General features: G+C 41.8%; 1 protein-coding gene across 1 annotated transcript in view; it reads left to right on the top strand.

The window, feature by feature from the left end:
- The window catches only part of BTBD16 (BTB domain containing 16), a 28,026-nt gene extending 14,008 nt beyond the window's left edge, over nt 1-14,018 (top strand). Inside the window, exons 11-17 of the mRNA XM_083506168.1 lie at nt 1,449-1,568; nt 7,865-7,956; nt 10,284-10,366; nt 11,628-11,705; nt 12,308-12,406; nt 13,491-13,679; nt 13,793-14,018. Of these exons, the coding sequence (XP_083362294.1) occupies nt 1,449-1,568; nt 7,865-7,956; nt 10,284-10,366; nt 11,628-11,705; nt 12,308-12,406; nt 13,491-13,679; nt 13,793-13,861 (730 nt within the window). The 3' untranslated portion in view covers nt 13,862-14,018. The remainder of the gene's footprint in view (nt 1-1,448; nt 1,569-7,864; nt 7,957-10,283; nt 10,367-11,627; nt 11,706-12,307; nt 12,407-13,490; nt 13,680-13,792) is intronic.
- Nucleotides 14,019-21,015: the final 6,997 nt, after the last annotated feature.

Genomic DNA, 21,015 nt, shown 5'->3' with positions numbered 1-21,015 from the left:
TGCAAAATGTGGAACATTGATGACAAATGAGTAACAGAGAGAATCAGAACTGACAGACCTTTCCAGCCCTAGATCCCACTAGATCCCACGGTCAAGGCCATTCTCCTAGTTCTCACTTGATCACACAGCTATGGGGACATTAAATGTCTGTGGTTGGGCGTTGGAGAAGATCTGTTCCTTGTTCCTGAAGGTAATCAAAATCAGATATCTGAGAGCTGTGCTATATCAAAACTGAGAGTTGATGAAGGGGTGAGAAATAAATTATTGCTGCTTTCCCACCACCATCCATTTTAGATTCTTGCTTCCGCTAAAACACTTGGTGGCTCCCAGGGGCAGCTATAAGCTCCTTGTTTTGCAGATTTATTTATAGTGTTTGGACAGAATGTCTGCTTTTTGCAAAGATCCCTTTACCAATGACTTTTAAAGACTGCCTGCTTTTACTTCCAAAATGTTGCTGAAAGCTAGACACATTTTCCATGCTTCTTGTCTTTAAATAGACTCTTGTCTTATCTGAGCAGTTCATTAACTTTGCCCTTCTCAGAAAGCAATTAGCTTCCTCCCACAAAAGTTTTTAAGAGCTGTCCTTAAGTTTCCTCGCTGCCATGTGACTTTCTCAAAAGCTTCTGTCTAGTTAAGTAAGATTCTGCTGAACATCTTCTAGGTCCTAATCTGTAGATGGATGAAGCCAGGAAAATGGGTTTTCACTATGTTAGCTCAAAAACCAAGTAGTTTGCAAGTCAGAGGTCCAAACTGAATAGGCTGAACATCCGGTAGGCCACTGGAGAGGTAAAGGCAACACAGGCCTAAAATACAAGGTCAGGAACACCCAAGAAAGCAGGTGCATCATTGCATGAAACAGGAATAAACCAATAGCAGAAGTTCAGGAAACCCCAAGGGCCTGAGAAAAAACAGTGCCTCTGCAGTGACAGTGACAGGACACACACTGTCTTTGTTTCAGACAATATCTCATTCTGCAAGGGCACCTTTAATATTAATATTGTACTGATGTTTCACAATTCAACTTTGAATGTAGCCAAGGTTTGCTTGGGACTTTTGACTTTGCTACATCTTGTCCCGGCCCCAATAGAAATCTGAAATGTACCCATGAAAAACTGAGCATTTGTGTCTTTCAATACTACTGAAATGGTTGTTTTTGCCATTTGGGGGACTTGTAACTTACATGTCATGTCAAGTGTTCTGTGTGGAACTACAGTTTAAAAATATGCCTGATGACATGCTGATCAATGCGCTAAAGTAAATTAAACTACTAACTTGAAGTGGTTGTATCCAGTTCTTAAAAATAAGCAAAACAGGAAAAGATGGTTATCTGAGGAAAATAACTTACACTTAATATCTACACTTAAAAATAATGATGTAACTTATTTGTTTAGACAAATAGAGACACCATACAAACTGGTAGTTCATAAAGATTTTGTTTTGCCTTGCAGGTTATTTACTTTCAACGAATTTCATCTCCTGCGAACTGCACTATGCTGGGTCTTCCTACAACAGAACCCCAAAATTCAGATAATTCCATCTTACGATACCGTCCTCACATATTTTAGCAGGTAATTAAATGTGTTTTTAAAATCCCTACTCTACACACCTTCGCATATCAACTGTACATATTTTAAAATTTCTATAAAGTGTAAAAGCAAAATCGCTCACAGAGCAGAAAGTCTTCAGCTGCTGACACTGTCCTCCAATATGGTAAAGAAACAGCATTAAACACACACATGTATGAGGGGATAAACCCCAAAATATAAAAATACAAATCTTCAGCACTAGAGAGTTTGAGGGCCCCTCTCAACAGTCAGTATTTTGCAGGAGGGATTCAAGCATGTACCAGAAGTTTAGGTTTGCATAATTAGGCTGTGTAGGTACCAATCTATTTGTAGCACGGAAATGTAGTTTTGCTCAATCTGGAATCATCTATGCTCATGTTCATCATGCTGCTTTCATTCTAGATTAATTCTAGATGCTGCCATCCACAAGGGTTGGTGTGTTTTCTGGGATACGTATTTGAAAATCCTCCCCTTGGTGAGATTACCCACCTTCCCATCACTGAGCATACCTCAGGTGAATGAAGAAGGAAGTGGTGATTGCATCATAGTATACACCCACCCACCATTTCATTGGACAGGTGTGGATACACACATTACCCTGCTGCCTACCTCTATCTTCAAATACACCAAGATAATGCAGAATCAATCTGCAATGAGCTTTTATTATTTTGTATGAAACCAGTTTCCCAAGAAGTGCTTTTCAGGGGCAAAAAGTAAGCAATAGCCCTAAATTGTGTGTGGCTTACCTAGGAAAAAAAAACCAAGAGCTTAGTCTCCTTTGATTTTAGAATAAAATGTTCTATGTGCACACCCTTAGAGTGGATGAAAACACTCTGCTGCCCTAGCCTAACAAATCCACTTAAAAAGATTTCCTCTGGTTAGGAAAGTGATGAGGAAATGCACTGAAAAGTGTGGCATGAACAGTAGTTAACAGGAAGACATATACACAAACAATTCAGAACAAATGCTCATCAAAGACCAAATACAATCTGACCTCCACATACACTTTGTCCAGGTGAATGAGGATGAATGCTCAATAAATAGGTCATCTGGAAAAACCCAGAGTGTGCCTGCAGCTGATGACACTAAGCACTTCTAGGCGCCACTGTTTTTGGGTGGGATTCAATCACATATTTTGGAAATTGATTTGAGGGTGCAGAAGGCAGTTTTGGAGAAGAAAGAGAGGAGGGAGTCAGTCAGGAGAACTAATACACCGGCCGAGGTAGGTCCCACATTCTCCTTTTAGACTGAAATAATAAGCAGCAAATGGATTTCAAGCCTCTCACATGAAAATGCTTTTCATTATCTTCGTTCTTCCCGCTGTCCTCAAACAGATCTTCTTGACATTGCTGTTTTGTTGTTGTTGTTGTTGTTACTATTCCCATAAGACATTCTTTCCTATGAGTCATGTATCAGTATAAAGAAAATACTGTTTGGCTCAAAATGGAGCTCCCCGCTTGGAATCAACCTCTCTTCTCTCTCCCCCCCCCCCTCATTTCACCAGGAGATAGGAAATGAGTTGTGGGTGAATCAGTATTTACTAGTTTTACCCAAGAAGTACTTTTTATATGAAAACCTAGTGGAAAATGAGAAATTTTACGATGCACACATGTGCAAGCTGAGTGCGATGCCAGATTGCAACTACGCAGTTCACATTTAAAGTAACATGCATCGCTTTGCAACATCCTCTGTGCTGAAGCATTCTGTTTTCCCAATGATTTTGCAGTCAGGAGTTGCAGAGTTAACTAGCTACACCCCCAGTTTGCACTAAATCTGTTTTAACACTCCCACTTAAATTCCCTTCAGTTTAAAATGTTTTGTCATTTACACATCTGTATTTATTTAGTTGAAGATTACTTTATGTAACCTGCTGCTATCTAGGGCATCTAGAAACAGAAAAGGAGCGTGCTGCATTTGTGCATTAAGCAATACGACACACTGGAACTTGTTGGTTATCCAGTTTTCAGTGAGACCCCTTTAAACATGATGAATGGGAATCAAACCAATAGGGTGTGTTGAAACAGGGACAATTATTGAAATATACTTGGAGTTGAGTGTGGAGTTCATGCTCTTTATTCAGCTCATAGTAGTGAGGAGGAATGGAAGTTCCTCCAGAATGTCTGCTTTATATACATTATTTACACAATGGGCCCCATGTGATTGGCTAATTCCAGGATTCACTTGTAGGCCAATCAGGTTGCAGATTCACTTCCAACTGGAGCTGGATTGGGTGGCTCCTGTGGACCAATCAGACTGCTGCATTCTGAATCCTATTGTTCTAGGACCAATCAGACTGCTGCATTCTGAATCCTATTGTTCTAGGACCAATCAGACTGCTGCCTTTTGGATCATATTCAGCTCAGTACATAACAATTATAGTTCCCCAATCCTAAACATATTATTGGAAAGTAAGTCCTGTTGATTTCAGTGGGACTTACTTGCATCTGATGACTGCAGTTGAACACAAGAGTTATGCATGCTTTAGCACATTGGTTTCTCAGGCTGAAAGTGTGCTTATCTCTCTTTTGGATTTCAGTCAATATATAGTAGGTCTGGAAAGCCCAATCCAGCAAGTTAGTAAGTGTGACCATTTTAAATCTTTTCTTTTTTTTTTAAAGGGAGCAAATCCTACGATCAGCACAGTGGTGTTTATTTATTATAATTTAACAGGTGCAAATGTTCCAAGCACAGTTTTCAGTTTGCCCAAAAATAGTCTGCTAAAGAGGGTTGCTGAATCAAATCAAGGGGAATCCCTTGAGCTGGCACGTGCCTTTCCAGAAAAGAACAACAAAAGAAGCAGATGCACAAAGCTTAGCATTGTTCGGCAGCTGTACCAGAAATGAGGTAGCTTTGAGCTAGTTTAAAGCCACTCCTCATACAGTTTACCCATGCAGCTGTAGGAGAATCTCTACATGGCTGCCAATTCCCAGTTGTTGGCCATTGTCCAAATAACCATACAGCTAATTCCACCAGCCAAAGGGAGCTTAAGGTTTGGGTTTCTCCAAACAGTTCATAATTGTATAAATCTGTTTATTTGTTTGTTGTATTTATACGTTCCTCTAGGAAGCTCAAGGTGGTGTACTTGGTTAGCCACCTCCTCAATTTATCCTCGCAACAACCCTATGGGGGTAGGTTAGGATGAGAGATAGTGACTGGCCCAAGGTCAGCTGGTGAGCTTCATGACTGAACAGTGGCGTAGCGTGGGGGTGCAGGGGGGGCCGGCCGCACCGGGCGCAACATCTGGGGGGCGCTCGCTCACACTCGAGTGCTAAAATCCACGGGTTAGGGGGCGCAAATTACTTGCCTTGCCCCGGGTGCTGACAACCCACGCTACGCCACTGTGACTGAATGGTATTTTGATACCTGCCCCCCCCCCAAAGTCCTATTCTGACACTAACCACTCAGCTCCAACCATATGAGTTTTAAGCTGCTTTCTGTGGCTGTGCTCCTCCCTTCATGTAACGGGAGTGATTTCTGCTTACTCCCCACCACACACACAAACACGCAATCTATAGACACTCATGCCATAACCCATTCCCAAATATCCCCCAATTCCGAGGGATAAATTTCAGGGGGGAGAGGTAGGGTTCTGCAGAGGTTAAGGGAAGCTTGCTTTGTAATGTGAACTTGGTTCAGTCACAGATGGGAAGTGAGGTGCCAAAGAAATGTACTTAATATTGTTTAAATATTTTACCCTGTTACCTGCTGGGAGGAGTCTGTTACCTGAAGAGTGGGATGGAAATTCCTGAAATAAACTGAAATAACACTATAAAGCTGTATTTCAGTGCTCAAGCATTCCTTAACTTTTTGAGTGTTTGAACAAACTTTTGGACACTGCAAGATAATGGAGAATAGAGGCACAGCGGTATTCTAGAAGGCAAATAAGTCTTTTAAAATATGCTTAGTTCAAATAGTTCATATAAAAATATGCTTAGTTCAAATATGCTTACTCAAGAGAGTGCCTTCCAATAATTAGAATGTGAATATCCCTGTGTGTTTAAGTAGTGCATCCAGCTCAAATATAATGTGCAGAGAAAACAGCTGTTTTCTGTGTAAAGTCGCTGAAAGTGATCTATTGTGTAAAGCGGAGGAAAAAACCACTTTGCAGTTCCTTTCTGCCTTTTGAAGTGAACTGCAGCAACAGGCATCTGATTCTTCTCTGACCTTTCAAAGGCAGGGTGTGGGTTGCTTCGATTTCAGAGAACTTACTTCCGGTTGCCTTGCATCTATAAAAATAAAGTATTCAAAGTATCTAGGGAGAGCAGTGTTGCAAATGAACACTGAAAAAGAAGCCAGGAGTGGAGGTGGGGCTTGAGGACTCGTTTCATTCAGAGCTTCCTTAATGAATGACTGTGATTTAGAGCTGGGTCTATTGTGGCATACCTTTGTTCTTCGGCAAAGAAATACCCATGAAAAGAAGTATACAGTAGTGAGAAAAATGTCCAGCAAAGATCCATAAACAGGAATGGGCAGAGATTTAGGCAGGATCCAAACTGTGGAACTAGTTCAATGGGCTCAAAGGGCCTTTAGGATGCAAACCTGTGCAGAATTACATGGGAGTAAGTCCTATCAAACTCAGTTTTGAGTAGACATGCTTGTGATACAACATAGGGGGATTAGCTGTTCAAAGACAAAACTCAAAAATTTCAAGAAGTAGGACACGCCACCTTGTGAGCCAAATTTTCCAGCTTCAGGATTCCCACCCCTCCCCTTTGTAATCAGCATGTGGATTTGGGGATGGTTTTTTTGGGGAGGGGCATGGCAATTTCCCTCTGCCACCAAGGGTTATTATGTGTCTTCCCCAGTAGAATAAGAAAAAGCATAATGACAGAAACATCATAATTGACACTTCCCTGGGGAGATGAAGGTGGATTTTTGGGAATGGTTAATCTGGGCATTTTTAAAAACAAGGCAGCCTGGACCAGTTTGTGTAAATCAACACAAAGTAAAACAGAAAACTAGCAATGACACTGGCTTGCTTCAATCATTTGGAAAAATTTGGATTGTTTATCAAATATTACCTGAGGACTCCACTTAGATCAGTGAACCCTTTTGTTTAGTCTACCAGCTCTGTGCTCCTGGCTTCCTCCTCCCTGGCAAGGACTTGGCCTCCCACAGCTCCTATTTCCTATTAATCATTATATAACCTAAATGGTTGGTTAGATATTTCCTGTTGTTAATAACGCAGTCAACCTTTGAATCAACCTCTAAGAAACCTTTCATATAACCTTTCAGAGGGTTGGGTTTTTTAGTGAATTATTCTTTGTATGTCACTCTCATGTAAAACTTTGAGGTGCAAAACCCCCACCCTCACCCACAATTGTAGAATCATATGCTTGAATGGTGGCTACATTTGGATGTAATAATAAACTATGGTTTATCATTAAATGAGCACATCTAGGTGAACTTTGAGCTTGCACACCTCCCCTCTGTTTCACAGTGTGTAATCAGACACATTTCCTTCCATTTCTAACTAACCACAGTTTATTGTTATGTCTGAACCAGGACAAACCATGATTTACTGAACCAAGCCAGCCTCAAAGATTGGTTTATGAAGCTGGCTTATTTCATTAGACCATACTTACAATTGCCCACTGTACCTCAGAGTGAATGTAATGCTAAACTGTGGCTAGCTGAAAACAGAATAAAAACTTCTGAACTCTTTGCAGACTCAATGGAAAAGAGGGCAGGGGGAGGAAAAATGACTAAAGCCAGTATGTTTGTGTCTGTGGTGAGGGTGGGGGAGAAGACAGGGTAGAGTGGGTCCTGATTAAGAATAACATCAAGGTAGATGGTTGGAGAACCTACCTGGGGAAACGATTGATTGATTGATTGATTGATTGATTACTTAATTTCCATACCACTTAATATATTAAAAATATCTCTAAGCAGTGTACAAAACAGCTGAAGCAACAACAGGCACTTAAAACAAAATATTACAAAAACACACAGTTACATATAAAAATGGTATGCTAATACAGAGTTAATTCTTACTGTTGCATTACCATTGGTATCTTTCATACTAGGAAATCAGTTTTGTCTTGGGCAAAGCCTGAAATAAATGCATGTAGAATCTCACTTGCCTTGCATATGAGAATCACATGCATAACTCATTGCAGTGACACATTTTGGCATTTCAGCATGTGCACAGAAACCTCACATAATAATCTATTTGCACTTGTAATGTTTGCCGATGCTTTCCATGTAGAAAATGAACAATAGCTGTAGCAATACTAAGCTTGGATAGGAAATCATGCTGGGTTTAAACAAAGTTTTCTGCTCCATTGTTTTGTTTTTAGCTTACCCAAGATATGTGCCTTCCTGGAAAGGGAAGTAGGACAGCGATACATAGCTATTTTTCAGTCCCTCCGTTTACACGGCATCACTTCAAGTAAGTTTACTTTTTCTTTAGAACCTAAACATACTGTCGCAATCAGTTTTTCAAATCAAAATGCACTCCCAAATTTTGTGTGCCCCACTCCATAGGTCTGTTCTGCCCTCTTTAATATAAAATTACATATGCATATGGCACTTTGCAAATAACAGGTTTCAGAAGTCTCTACCCCAAGAGGCTTATAATCTTAAAATAGAGAGATAGGAAGGAGCAGAGGAAGGAACTGGAAGCAGGAGTTTACAGGGGAAGAGCATGTGATTACTTCCATTACACATACTTGGGCTTAGTTGCAATAAGACGGTTTAAATACTTGGAGGAAATGCACAAGGAATGTATGTGTGTGTGCGTGCATGCGTGTGTGCGTGCACGCATATAACACACAGACACAAAACTACTAGTATATGCATGTATATAACTGCAAATAGAGAGTCATTTCTAACTAAGGTCTGCTTAGAGTAGACCTACTGAAATTAATTAAACTAAATTAGCCATGCACATTGGGTCTACTCTGAGTAGATGTAGCATTGGAGACCACTCATGTATCCAAAACATTCCACGCATATTTTCTTTATGTGTTTCCTCCATTCGTTTCGGCAAAATCTATTGCAGCTATCTCTTTTTTGAAACAAATTCAATATTCCATGATACTAGAAATCGGGTCCTCCCTTAAAGAGGGTATGTACTGCAGTGAGACCTGGAAAACCAACACCCTGTGTTGTGGGTTGGTACGATTGGACAGCCACAACACCCAGTTGGTAGGTCCCTCGAAGCTGGGTACAATCTGGCCAATGGGACGCAGTCCAAACGGTCCGAGGGACCTATTTATGCCCATGCATGTGACCCAGAGCTTCCTCTTTCAGTGTGTGCATTCGGAACACTCGCCCACCTCTCCCTTCTTTTAGGATTCGTGCACTTGACCTTGTTATGCCATCATGTGTCATCTGTTGTTGGGACAGGGGCACGGCCAGAATTTTCCCCACGTGGCTGATTGGCTGTTGCCATTTGGGTTTCGCCTGCCGCGTAGCAATTCGTCACAACTTATAAGGTTGCGGATAGGTTCTGGTTTAGGTGATAGGGATGGGAGAAGGTTTTCGCCTGGAGAGTTTTGGAGAACTCAAAGGCTTGCCACATTTTTGTGACATGTTGGTTGGCCCTAATAAAAGCAGTAGCCAAGTGCAGACATTGAAGTTTCTACTTTCTGTTGTAATGCCTCTCACTATTTAATGCTTATCCAGCACCAACTACGTGAAAGGCACTTTTTGTACATTTTGCGATGTGAGAGGGAAAGAAGAATGGAAGCTTATTGTCATGCGCCCTTTAAAAGAAACCACATTTAACAAGAAATCTTTTTGATTCACCCACTTTGTCAGTACATTTGTTTTGGAACAATAGCTGCTTTCAATAGCAAGCCCATGTTACATTGACTTCTTTCAGCCTGAATAGACTGTGATGACATCATGCAAAGCCATTTCTGGCCATGAAACTGAAATGCATACTTTGCTATACGCAAACAGCACTGCATTCTTCGGCAGCAGTAACAAAGACGAGAGCCCAGATTAATTTCTTCCTCATTGTGCTGTGAGCATCTCAAAAAGCAGGTTAATGTAAAACCCAGCCAAATGTTGTTAAACCTGATTCTTGGCATTTGTGTCTGGCCTGCAGAAGCACAGGGAAGGAGGAATGGCACCCCTGCAAACTGTGCAAATCCCAGTTGTTGAAACAATTGAGGATCTGTGCATGGTTGTTAAAAAGAAAACTTTATCTGACAGTTTTTAATTTTGGCGGAATGCTGAGCAGAAGCAGGAAGGGGCACTGTGTAGAACGTATAAAGGAGAGTCAACTTGGACAAAGTAGTGATTGAACTAAGTGAATGGTGCCATAGCTAGACAGGTGGGTGGGAGATTTATACCAGGGGTAGGATTCTTTTTTCTGTTGAGGGTTTGCATTCCCATGAGGCTGGTACATTGAAGGGGCACATGATGATGTGGTCAGGGCCACCCCTTTCTCTGTCTTTCTGCAACCCGTTCTCTCCTGACGAATTCATCAGTTCCTCTCTCTGCTTTGACCTCACAGCTTCTTAGCTGCTCATATTCTTCAACAAGGTGTGGCCTTAAAATCCCAGCTCACATGCCTGGGCTTCCCTTTTGCATTCTTGCTGCGTCTCCCCTTTCCAAAAACTCTTCCTGCTTTTAGTGTTGTGCCTGCAAAGCCTTGCAAGTGCATCACCAATAATATCAGACTCAGCAGGTGCAGTGACATCTCTTTTCTGTTTTCTGATTACCAGAAATTTAATAATAATTCATTTTCCTTTCTTCTTCCCAAAGGCAGGCATCTGGAGGAACTCTGGGAAATTAACTTCCTTCCTCTGCCGTGGCTGACGAGGATCTTGTCTGATCATTACCATGCAGTGAGTTGGTATGCTTACTATACTGAGCAAATGGGGGGATTTTAGTTCTTTTTAGGTCTTTTTAACTTCACAGTTTTCTTCTCTGGTATATTTTCCTAGTACCATATTTTTTGCTCTATAAGATGCACTTTCCCCCTCCTAAAAAGTAAGGGGAAATGTGTGTGTGTCTTATGAAGCGAATGCAGGCTGCACAGCTATCTCAGAAGCCAGAACAGCAAGAGGGATCACTGCTTTTGCTGTACAGTGATCCCTCTTGCTGTTCTGGCTTCTGGGATAGCTGTGCAAAACCTCTTCAGGGCAGCGGGACGAACGCTCCCCCTGCCCTGAAGAGGCTTTGTGTTGCTTTCTCTGAAGCCAGAACAGCAAGAGGCATCACTGCGCAGCGATCCATCTTGCTGTTCTGGCTTCTGGGATTCAGAATATTTTTTTTTCTTGATTTCCTCCTCCATAAACTAGGTGCGTCTTATGGTCTAGTGTGTGTCTTATAGAGCGAAAAATACAGTATGTCTATGCCTATAAAAATCCAGGCCTGCTTTGAAGTGTGTAGAGGCTTGTCATTCAGGTCGGACACTGAAAACAGATACACAGTGGAGAAGTGTACATGGAAGCATGGATCTAATTTCTAACATTGTCTGCAGAAAATAATGATGAATCAATAATGATGAAGCCATGACAGTTCACACCCTGGACATCGCTTGTTAAAATGCATGCATTAAAAGCATGATGTCCCGGGTGTGAACTGTCACTGCTTCCCCCAAAGAATCCTGGAACTAGTTTGTTGAGGGAAGCTGAGGGTTGTTCAGAGACTCCGTTCCCCTCAAACAGCTACAGTTCTCAGACTGCCACACTTAACAACTTGGCCACCACATTCTGTACTAGCTCCAACCTCCACACCATCTTCAAGGGCAGCCCCATGTAGGAAACATTGCAGTAGTACAGGCAGGAAGTCACCATAACATGGACAACTGAGTCCAGACTGTCCCAGGCCAAGAAGGGTCATAGTTGATGAACCAGCCTAAGCTGGGCATTGGCATCCCTGGCCACAGAATCCGCTTGATACTCCAGTGTCTAGCTGGAATCCAGGAGCATTTCCTGACAACAAGCTTGTTCCTTCAGGGGGAGTACTACAATCCCTCCAAAACAGGTTGTATACCTAATTCCTAGACATGGGAACCAGCCATGTTAGGCTAAAGCACTGAATTGGCACCTGTGTTTTATTGAAAAAAATTGAACTCTATATGAAGTTTTCTTTTCCTTTCAGCTAGAGAATGGTGGTGACATGGTATTTCAGAGAGACTTTAACACTCAGGCAGTGAGATTTGGTCTGGTACTTACACAGGTAGGTCACTATTAAAACGTGAAGAATTTCTACACAGGATGGAGGGCAGGAGACCGTCTGCTGACAAAACATTTCACATAACCTAACATGACAATGGGAGGGATATGCATGAATATGAGAGAAAGAAAGAGAAAGGATTTAATATATATGCTAAAATTGGCTGAAAGATACCGTTGCTGCCAACTCTGAAATCACTGACTGAGATAACGTTTTAAACTGTTCTTATAACATTTTTACCATTTCCTCCAATTGTTGATATGTTTGCCATCCTGGGGTCTTTCAGGAGGAAGGGTGGTATATAAATTGAATAAATAAATAAATACAGACTGAACTTGGGGGGATGGGAAGGCAAAATTGTGGCAAGAATTAGCGAGGTGAATTTTGTCCATACCTACAGAGTAACTCACAAGCAATGGGCAACTGTTCAGTCTTTTGCGATGTTCCCACGGTCCTTCCCCTTAGAGGTCACTAGGTCAGCTGCTCTGTTGAATCCAGACTTCTCTTAATGGCCCTCTCACAATACTTACAGATCTTTTTGCTGACATAACTTTGAAATTAACTGGGATAAAAATGCATTAAAAAAAATCTCTTGGTTACTTCAGGAGCCAAGGTACCATTCAGAAATAATTTCCATTTATGGATTCTTCTTTGAGATAAAAGCAGTAAAACATGATGCTTCAGCCTACAGTTTTTACATGCAGGTAAGAAAAGTGTCTCTGTGGTTCTCTCTAACTTGGGCCACCATCAATCTTTAGGGAGATGAATAAAACATTGAACTAGGCTACACCCTGAAAACAATAAATTTCCACAAGGAAGATAGTGTCATTGGCATTTTTTGCTATAAGGAGGAGGGAAATAGTGTTAAGGCTGACTTGCAAAACTGGGCAGAAGTGCTCTTGTGCAACTCCCCATTAGGGTGACCAAGGAGTATAGGGATCCTACCCCTTTAATGGTCAGGTAGACTTGAGCAGTTCAGCAGGTGTAGGTAAGACAAAGGGTATGTATGTATTGCCATTCCAGCTCCATTGCACTCCCACCTCTGGTGTCTGAAGTCAAGTACACATGGCATTAGATTCAACTCATATGTATCCTGCAGCTTCTTGATAAATACTTCTGTTGGGTGCTTTCTCCTTAAACCAACTTCCTTCTGACTTGAAAATGCAAGTCACAGATTGGTTGAGGTGTATACAGTTCAGACAGCCATTCCACATGTCAGAATGACAGTTTCCTTGAACTGGAGTTCAGGGGGGTGTACAGTTGCAGGTAAACAAATCGGATAATATGAAGGCACCATCACCTGCTCTCTAGTTGTGTATAGCAAATGCAACATGAAATGCACAAGGGAATGGGAGTGGCCACCTTGCTTGCCTGTGCAGCTACTAATGTGTACATACCCAAAGGAAAAACAATGGGAGCTAGGAAGACCAGTTAGGTAAAAAGAGATTGATCTACAGTGGTACCTCTGGTTACGTACTTAATTCGTTCCGGAGGTCTGTTCTTAACCTGAAACTGCTCTTAACCTGAAGCACCGCTTTAGCTAATGGGGCCTCCTGCTGCCACCGCGCCACTGGAGCACAATTTCTGTTCTCATCCTGAAGCAAAGTTCTTAACCCGAGGTAAAATTTATGGGTTAACAGAGTCTGTAACATGAAGCGTATGTAACTTGAAGCGTATATAACCCGAGGTACCGCTGTACCTTGAATTAGGATTTTATTGGTGGAGGTTTTTGAGTACCTTCAGCTCACAGATGCTGACAAATAACAATTTAACTCTGTGTCATTTCAGAGAGTCAAACATGCAGATCCAATTATATCTTTTTTTACTGCCGAACGGAGTCCTGTCAGTTTAAAGGAGACACGTGAAGTTAAGTATGAAATCAAAGCACAGTGTCAGATAGATGGGAAATGGGAAGAGTTCACTACAGAGAGACTTACTCAAAGGTTTGGAGTTAAGAAGCCCAGCTGTAAAAGCATGGTAAGTCAGGAAGGGAGCACTTTGTACATTTGAAAAACAAAATTGTTACATTGACTTCTTAAATAGCATAGATAGAAACTTGAGTGCTAACTCTTGCCTCTTTCTGAATGCAGGTTTTGAAAGCATGCATACCATCAGTTCCAATCTATGTGACCTTTTCTCTTCTTTTCCCAACATCGTAAGAGACAGCAAGCACTCTCTGGGCAGCTCTGCTGAAGGACTCATTTTGACACCTAGCATATGCGTAGGAGTGTTAATATCATACGTCTAAGGGCCTGCACTGGTCAGGCAGGTGATCACATTTCGCATAACAAGAGAATAAACTGCACCCTTCCCTCATGCTCAGCTCATTTAGACATTAATCCCTATTTGCATTGTACTCTTGTTTCCTGTGGCAAATGCTGCAAATAGATTGCAATTGCTTAGGTGTAGCTTCAAATTACCAATCTGGTGCCCACTAGCAAATGAAGGGCATGAACCGTTCCTCCCACATGGATGCAAACAGCCGTGTGCGTGGCATTTTAGAGAGCTTTCTTTTTCCACTCTCCCCAGCTGGCCTTCAGCCAGGTGCACTACAGCACATCTAGTCATTATTGATTTCGGGAAGCCATTAATGTTGCTCACATAAAAGTGTCAGGTAACCCCACCTAGTCTAGCCCTCATCCCATTGCACAGGCTACTGTACAAATAAAAGCAAGAGCCACCTCCATACCAGGAAACTGGAGATCAAGCACCCCAAACAATCCTAGTTTATACTTAAATTCTTCTGCCAGAATCACCAACATTGTCTAAATCCTGAGACATAATCTAAATGTATGGCCTTATAGCTTTGCTCTTGCTCTATCTCAAATTGCCTGTAGAGCCCCACCAGGAAGGTGTTTTATTGTAATCTGCAATATGTTCTTGAAAACAGTAACAGTGCAATAGTGGTGGATGTATTCTGCTTTAGTTCTGTTATGCTTCTCCAGTTCTACCACATTTTCACTGTCCAGAGGACAAGAACAAGCCAGAACATTGGTGTGCTATAAAACGTTTGAGGATATTATGTGCACTGATTGGAAATAAAGCAGCGTGACTGCCTCAAAACTTTTGCAGGTACAAACAGTGTGGAAGGTAGGGTTGCATATAGCTGCCCCAATAGCATCAGGAGCACAAATCATCTTGAATGCACAAGAAAATGGATTTCTGGAGGGACCTTTAGTTATTCCGGTAATGGAAGGGGGAGGCGAGGAGAGCCTGTTTATTCCCAGCCTTGCTGGTTGCCAGTTGTAACCCGAACCACACTCCTTATTAAACCCGACAACTCCCAGGTGAGGTGAATTCTGGGAGGTCAAAGCAACTGCTTCCAAAGGGACTTGGAGACACCACACCCTGCACTTCTCAGCTAAATCCCTCTCTGTTTATCAGAAACAACAGGCCTAGCACCCAGGTGCCTTTCCCGCCCTGCAATTCAACACAGCCTGTTGTTTCCCCTTGGAATCCCACTCTTTCACCCACATAGTATGCTTCCAGTGGCTAGGCACATGGGAGATCACAAGAATGCTTGGCATAAACATACTTCAGACCCCAACAGTCAAATCGCATGAAGTTTTATTAAGAATAAAACAGGAAGAGAGGACAAATGAACAAAACATGATGAGTAAAATAAAAGGAGCCTGTTGGTTCAAAGTTATCCAACCTAACCTTGCTACTTACAAACAGGCTTCCGGTTTTCATGAACAATGTTTTCTTTATTTTTGGTTTCTTAATGTAGTGTTCTGCTTCTTCCTTTCGTCCTCCTGATTTTTAAAATTCTAAATAAATTTATTACCATTGGCTGTGGGGTTCATGCATGTATTTTTTCCAGACTCTCCCCAAGGGAGCGAACCTGATGTTCCCCATAAGATCTCTTACCCACTACCTTTATGTGAACTGGATGGGTGTGTGACTAGGGTGGCTACCAGCCCTGCTTCCTCCTGATGTCTTTGGACTACAACTTCCAACTTTGCTGGTCAAGGGCTGATGGGAGTTGGAGCCCAGCCACATCTGGAAGGCACCATGAAATGAAGGAAGGTCCTTTAAAAGTCATTCAAACAGAGGACTATCCTCTGTCACACTGCATGTGAAAGGCAGCATGTGAAAGTCTGGCGGCACATCTCCTTGCCTTCGTTTGGTTGTACGGTGTGGCCAAGTTGGTTCATTATTTTCAGGGCTGTGAAAGTTTTCCTGGAAGCTGCTTTAACCAGTCATCTTGTCAATGACTGTCAAGGTCATTTTGGGAGGTGGCATCCACCCTCTTGTTCTCTGCCACCCCACACGGCATGTGTGCCTGCTCTTAACATGCCATTGCTGATACAAACAATGACATAGTGGCATAAGCCTGTTGTCTAGCCGGGGAGACTGAGAGGGAGATACAACAGCCATCTTCAAATATCTAAAGGGCTGCCACATGGAATATGACCAAGCTTAATTTCTCCTGCTCTGGAGGGCAGGACCCAATCAATGGCTTCGAGAAAGGAGATTCTGACTAAAACATCAGGAAGAACTCTCTGGCAAAATTAAAAAAAATTGTCCAGTAGTACCTTAGAGACCTAAGGTGCTACTGGACAATTTTTTTATTTATTTCAACTGCGTCAGACCAACATGGCTACCTACGTGTATCTAGAACTTTCTGGCAGTAAGAGCTGTTTGACAGTGGAACAGACTCACACGAGAATCTGTTCTTCATTGGAGGTTTTACAGCACGCAGGCTGGATGGCCACCTGTCGTGTAGATTCCTGTACTGCAAAGGTTGGACTAGATGACCCTCCCAACTCCTCAGTTCTATGATTTTATTGTTCTGCCTTGTAAGCTTGAGTTTGTCTTCCTGCGCTTCTGTGGAGTTGTTACAGAAAAATACAGAAGATTGTGGTTGGTGCTTACTCATGACCCAGCTGAATAAAGCATACTTTGTTGTAAAATATCAAAGTGTTCCTGGCCCATTAGATAAGAGCAGCAACCTCAGTTTGGAAGCTAATGTGCAGGAAGGCTGAGTAAAACACACTATTTCATTTGGAGAACCGTAGCTAATGGCCAATTAATGCAATCCCTTACATGTGGTCAGTTGTGAGGACAGAGCACAGTTGCCTGTAAGCCTAAAAGTGCAAAGGCAGTAAAATGGTTGTCCTACTGTTTAAAAGTGTGTGTGTGTGTGTGTGTGTGTGTGTGTGTGTGTGTGTAAGTAAACACCCTGGGGTTCCCCGGAGAAAAGTGCAGGATATAATTTTAATAATTTAAAGTTCAAGATACAGAAGTCATTTCAAGAAATCTAACCAGGAAAAAAGAAGAAATAGGAAAAACAGCATGGAATCACAAATCCTGCAAAAACAAACAAACAACACACACACAACCCAAAACCTCCATACCTGCATTGTCTACCAAATTTCAACTCTGTCCTTTAAATTTAAGCACATGCATCAAGAACAGCAAAGGTCAGAATCACAATTTGCATCTGCTAATAATACAAATACCCACAGAGTCAAAACGTGGGTGTTACAGGAAGCATAGGTCAGTATGTCAGTGTGGGTGAATATAGGAAACATGATGTAATTGCTGGCGGCTGTCAACGATATTTCTGTATTTATAAACAAACAAAGAGTTCAGTCCCAATGTCAGAGCTTCACCAAAAGAAAAGAACAAAATGGAAAAATGTCGATGTCATAAATTTATCTCTGCAGAAAGAAATCTCATTATTTCCATTATTGTTTCTATTCTCTTTCTCAGGGAAACTGTGGTGACAAAATATATACTAAGTTAATAAACTCATATACTGCCTTTTGGGGGTGTGGAAATTAAACCTTAGTCAAATTGTTGAGGCCCGCTTGGAACTAAATAGGCAGCAGTATTGGTGCAGGCTGCTTCAGCTGCTCTATAAAAGTTGAAAGTTTAAGACTGCACCTCAGGAAGGAGCGTGAATCCGGAAACATGTTGAGTTCATTTTATTAGTTGATATTTTTGAGAACTAGTTTCTCCTTTTTGCATTCCCTTAGAAATAACTCCCACTGCAACCTCATAATGCACATTTACTGGTTGGTAAGGCCCCACTGAACACAATGGGATTTATTTCTGAATGAACATTTATAGGCTCGCACCATTTAAAGTATAAAATTGTGGGCGGGGGGGAGGCATATCCTTCACAACTGCTGGGGTAAACCACACCCCTTGTCTATCACCAAAATAACACTGGTAAACTGAACCATTCATTACTTCATTTTCTACATGAATCACCTTCACTGAGTCATATTTGTTGTGAAAGCCAGGTGGATTTTTTATAAACTTGTCAGTGTGTACTCAGATTACAATTACAACCTTATAAAGTTGATATAGGTAAGAACATGGCCATTTATTTAAATGTATTGCTCCTTATTTTTCAGAGGCATGTTAAGTGCCTTATAGGTTGCTTTTAATGTGGAATTTAAAAACTACCTTGTACTAACGTAGCAGATTTTTTTAAAAGTTTCCTTTGTTTAAAACAAATTGCATTTGTTCTTTTTTCCCACTTCATTTTTGTTGTTGTTCCCCATCAATTTCAAAGGGACAGCCACCCAATATTTGGCTGCCTGCAACTTTAGTGTTTCTCATCCAAAGGACATGAGCTTTGCAGGTATCCTAATACCATTCCATGGCACAAGTCCTGTCAAATACATGAATAATAATAATAATAATAATAATAATAATAATAATAGAAGAACATCACAGTTTTGTGTAACGGAGAGTTGACACTTACTGCAGTGCTAAATTATTTGTTCTTTGAACCATTTTCACCTTCTATGCTGTTCTAATCTCTGGAGATGTACAGCAAAAGACTGTACACACATCAGAGCCTTTTAGTATTAACAGCAGTTTTTTGAACATTGGCTGGATCATGTCCAAAGGTCATAAAATATAATGTGCAAGTATACAGAGGAGTTGTGTTGCTGGTCACTAACTAAACCAAAAGCAAGATTTTATTGGAGCCATAATATTTGATATTCCGAACTTAAAAATGGAAAGCGTAATGTTGGTGGTCAACAAAAGAAGTTTAAAGACTGTCTCAAGGCAAATCTAAAAAAATGTAGTATAAACATCAACAATTGGGAAACATTTGCCTGCGAGTGCGCCAATTGGAGAACAGCCTTTACCAAAGGTGTCATGGGCTTTGAACTCAGGACACAAGGGAGAAACATGCTAAGAGGAAGGCACACTTGACCAACCCTCACCATGATCAACTCCTGCCCGGAAACCAATGTCCCCACTGTGGAAGGATGTGTGGATCCAGAATTGGCCTCCACAGTCACTTACGGACTCATTGCTAAAACCATGTTTATGGAAGACAATCTTACTCGGCTATGAGTGGTTGCCAAATAAAAAGAAGAAGATGATTTGATGGTCGTGGTACTGGAAAAGTAAACACACTTTTCTGTTTCCCAAAATACTGTTGTTTCAGTGTTAGGGAAGTGGTAATGTTACTACAAAAGAAACACTGTCTTGTAGGCAACCCCCAAACTGCAGGCAACCTGACCAATGGGATATAAATGCACAAGTATCAGGCTCTGAATTGACTGCGCCCTTTGAGGGAACTTCTGAGCTGAAAGAAAGAATGGCCATAAGCAGAACTTCACTGACATGGCTATGATAAAATGACTCAAGGAAATGTCATTGTTTGAAAAGAATGGACCTGGGGAAGCCCTTTACCTGTAATGACATGGCAACGCTCCTCCCATCCAAAACAAATAACATGGCTAAGTTGAAGGTCACAGTTGCTTGTGTGCGGATAAGCTACTATGTATACTCTTCCTACCGGAATCGTACTGTATAGAATAATAAACATTTCCGAACAACAGGAAAGGAACAAAGGGAATACAAAATTCAGAAGAACAAAAAAGTAACCAGACGAACGTCTATGTTATGGAGGAAGGAAGTGCAGTGGTGTTAGTTTATGCTTTTATCCAGTGCTTTTTTTTCTATAAAAAAAGTGTTTAGGGGTACTCTCATTTTCCTATTTATATTGAAATACTGCCCCTCAATGAGGCCAAACCTAGATTCACAAAATGTTTAGGGGTATGCGTCCACCTGCATCCTCCCAGAAAAAAAGGACTGCTAAATGTGCTCCTCAGATGCATGTTGCAGCAACAGTGAATAAGCTGCTATTATTTCCTACCCCTGGTGGTACATGACACCACAAAAATAAACAAGAGCTCCCAAGAACTGGCTAGCCTATGGGATCGAGTCAGTGCTTTGAGGCCAAAAAGAAAAGAAAGCAGTGTTAGGAGTTTGTGGGCTGGGGAGCAGGCTGCATGCTGAGACCCTTCTAATTCCTGGAATAGCCAAGCTAGCTTCCTGGTGAGGTGGTGGGCCATTAGGGGAACAAAGGGAGTGGCTCTGTATGAGGTGGCAAGTGAGTGGGGTGAGAGTAGGAGTCATGTGAGCTAGAAGGAAAGCAGCAAGATGAGAAGCATGTTGGGGGGGGGAGAGAGAAACGATTGATTTCTGTCTGAATCCAAGTCTGCAGCTTTGGGCGAAGTAAGGCCGTCTTGGGGTGTTAACACTGCAAAGCCCTCCATCGCAGACTCAGGTTGTATATATGTGTAAATAAACTATATATATCACAAAGACTTCCTCATTCCAAAAGGAACACAAACTCTGGGTAAAAGCCTGGAACCCCTGGAATCTCACCCCGCTTGGAGATAGGGGTGGTGTGCAACAGTATTAACATTTGTAGCTGCCCTGCAGGCTCACCTGGAGGCAAATCTGTCTTGTCACAAGCTTGAATATATTTATGTCTCAGCATAAATGTAGAGCGTTTCACCAGTTCCTGCGTCAGGCTATCTGTAATTATATTTGCAAATATTGCAAAGGACCCAATAGGCCTACAGTGATATTCTAACCAAGCTGCATCACTGGCACTTCTCACGGTACTGTATATTAAAAACAGCCAGTTGCTTAGGTCCCATCACATTCCTTAGATGCAGAATCACAAAAATGAAAACCGTGAGAGGGCTCAAAGGTACTCTCAGGGTGCAATCCTATGGCCCCTGGAGGACGGGGTGGAGGACCACAGGAGCCATAGAATAGAGATGTCAGAGGCTCAGTCGCTGAACCCTTTGAAGCTCTGCTGAAACCAGTGTTGGAAGTTCTGATGTCAGAAGGGTAAAAAAACCACACACAACCCACATTCCATGGGCATGCCAAGAAGCAGCTTAGATGCAAAGGTCTCCCAGTCCCTTGAAACAGTCCCAAATTAGGGGGGAAATTAGACACAGTTGTGTGCATATCTAAGTTTCTCCTTCCACGTGTTTCCAATGATACATAAAGTTGTGGGGGGGGGGGTTAAATATTT

This window comes from Podarcis liolepis (genome assembly GCF_965112155.1).
Source record: "Podarcis liolepis genome assembly, chromosome: 5".
In the NCBI taxonomy this organism is placed as follows: Eukaryota; Metazoa; Chordata; class Lepidosauria; order Squamata; family Lacertidae; genus Podarcis; species Podarcis liolepis.
The sequence above is the reverse complement of the archived record's forward strand: the minus strand, read 5'-3'. Positions and strand labels throughout refer to the sequence as shown.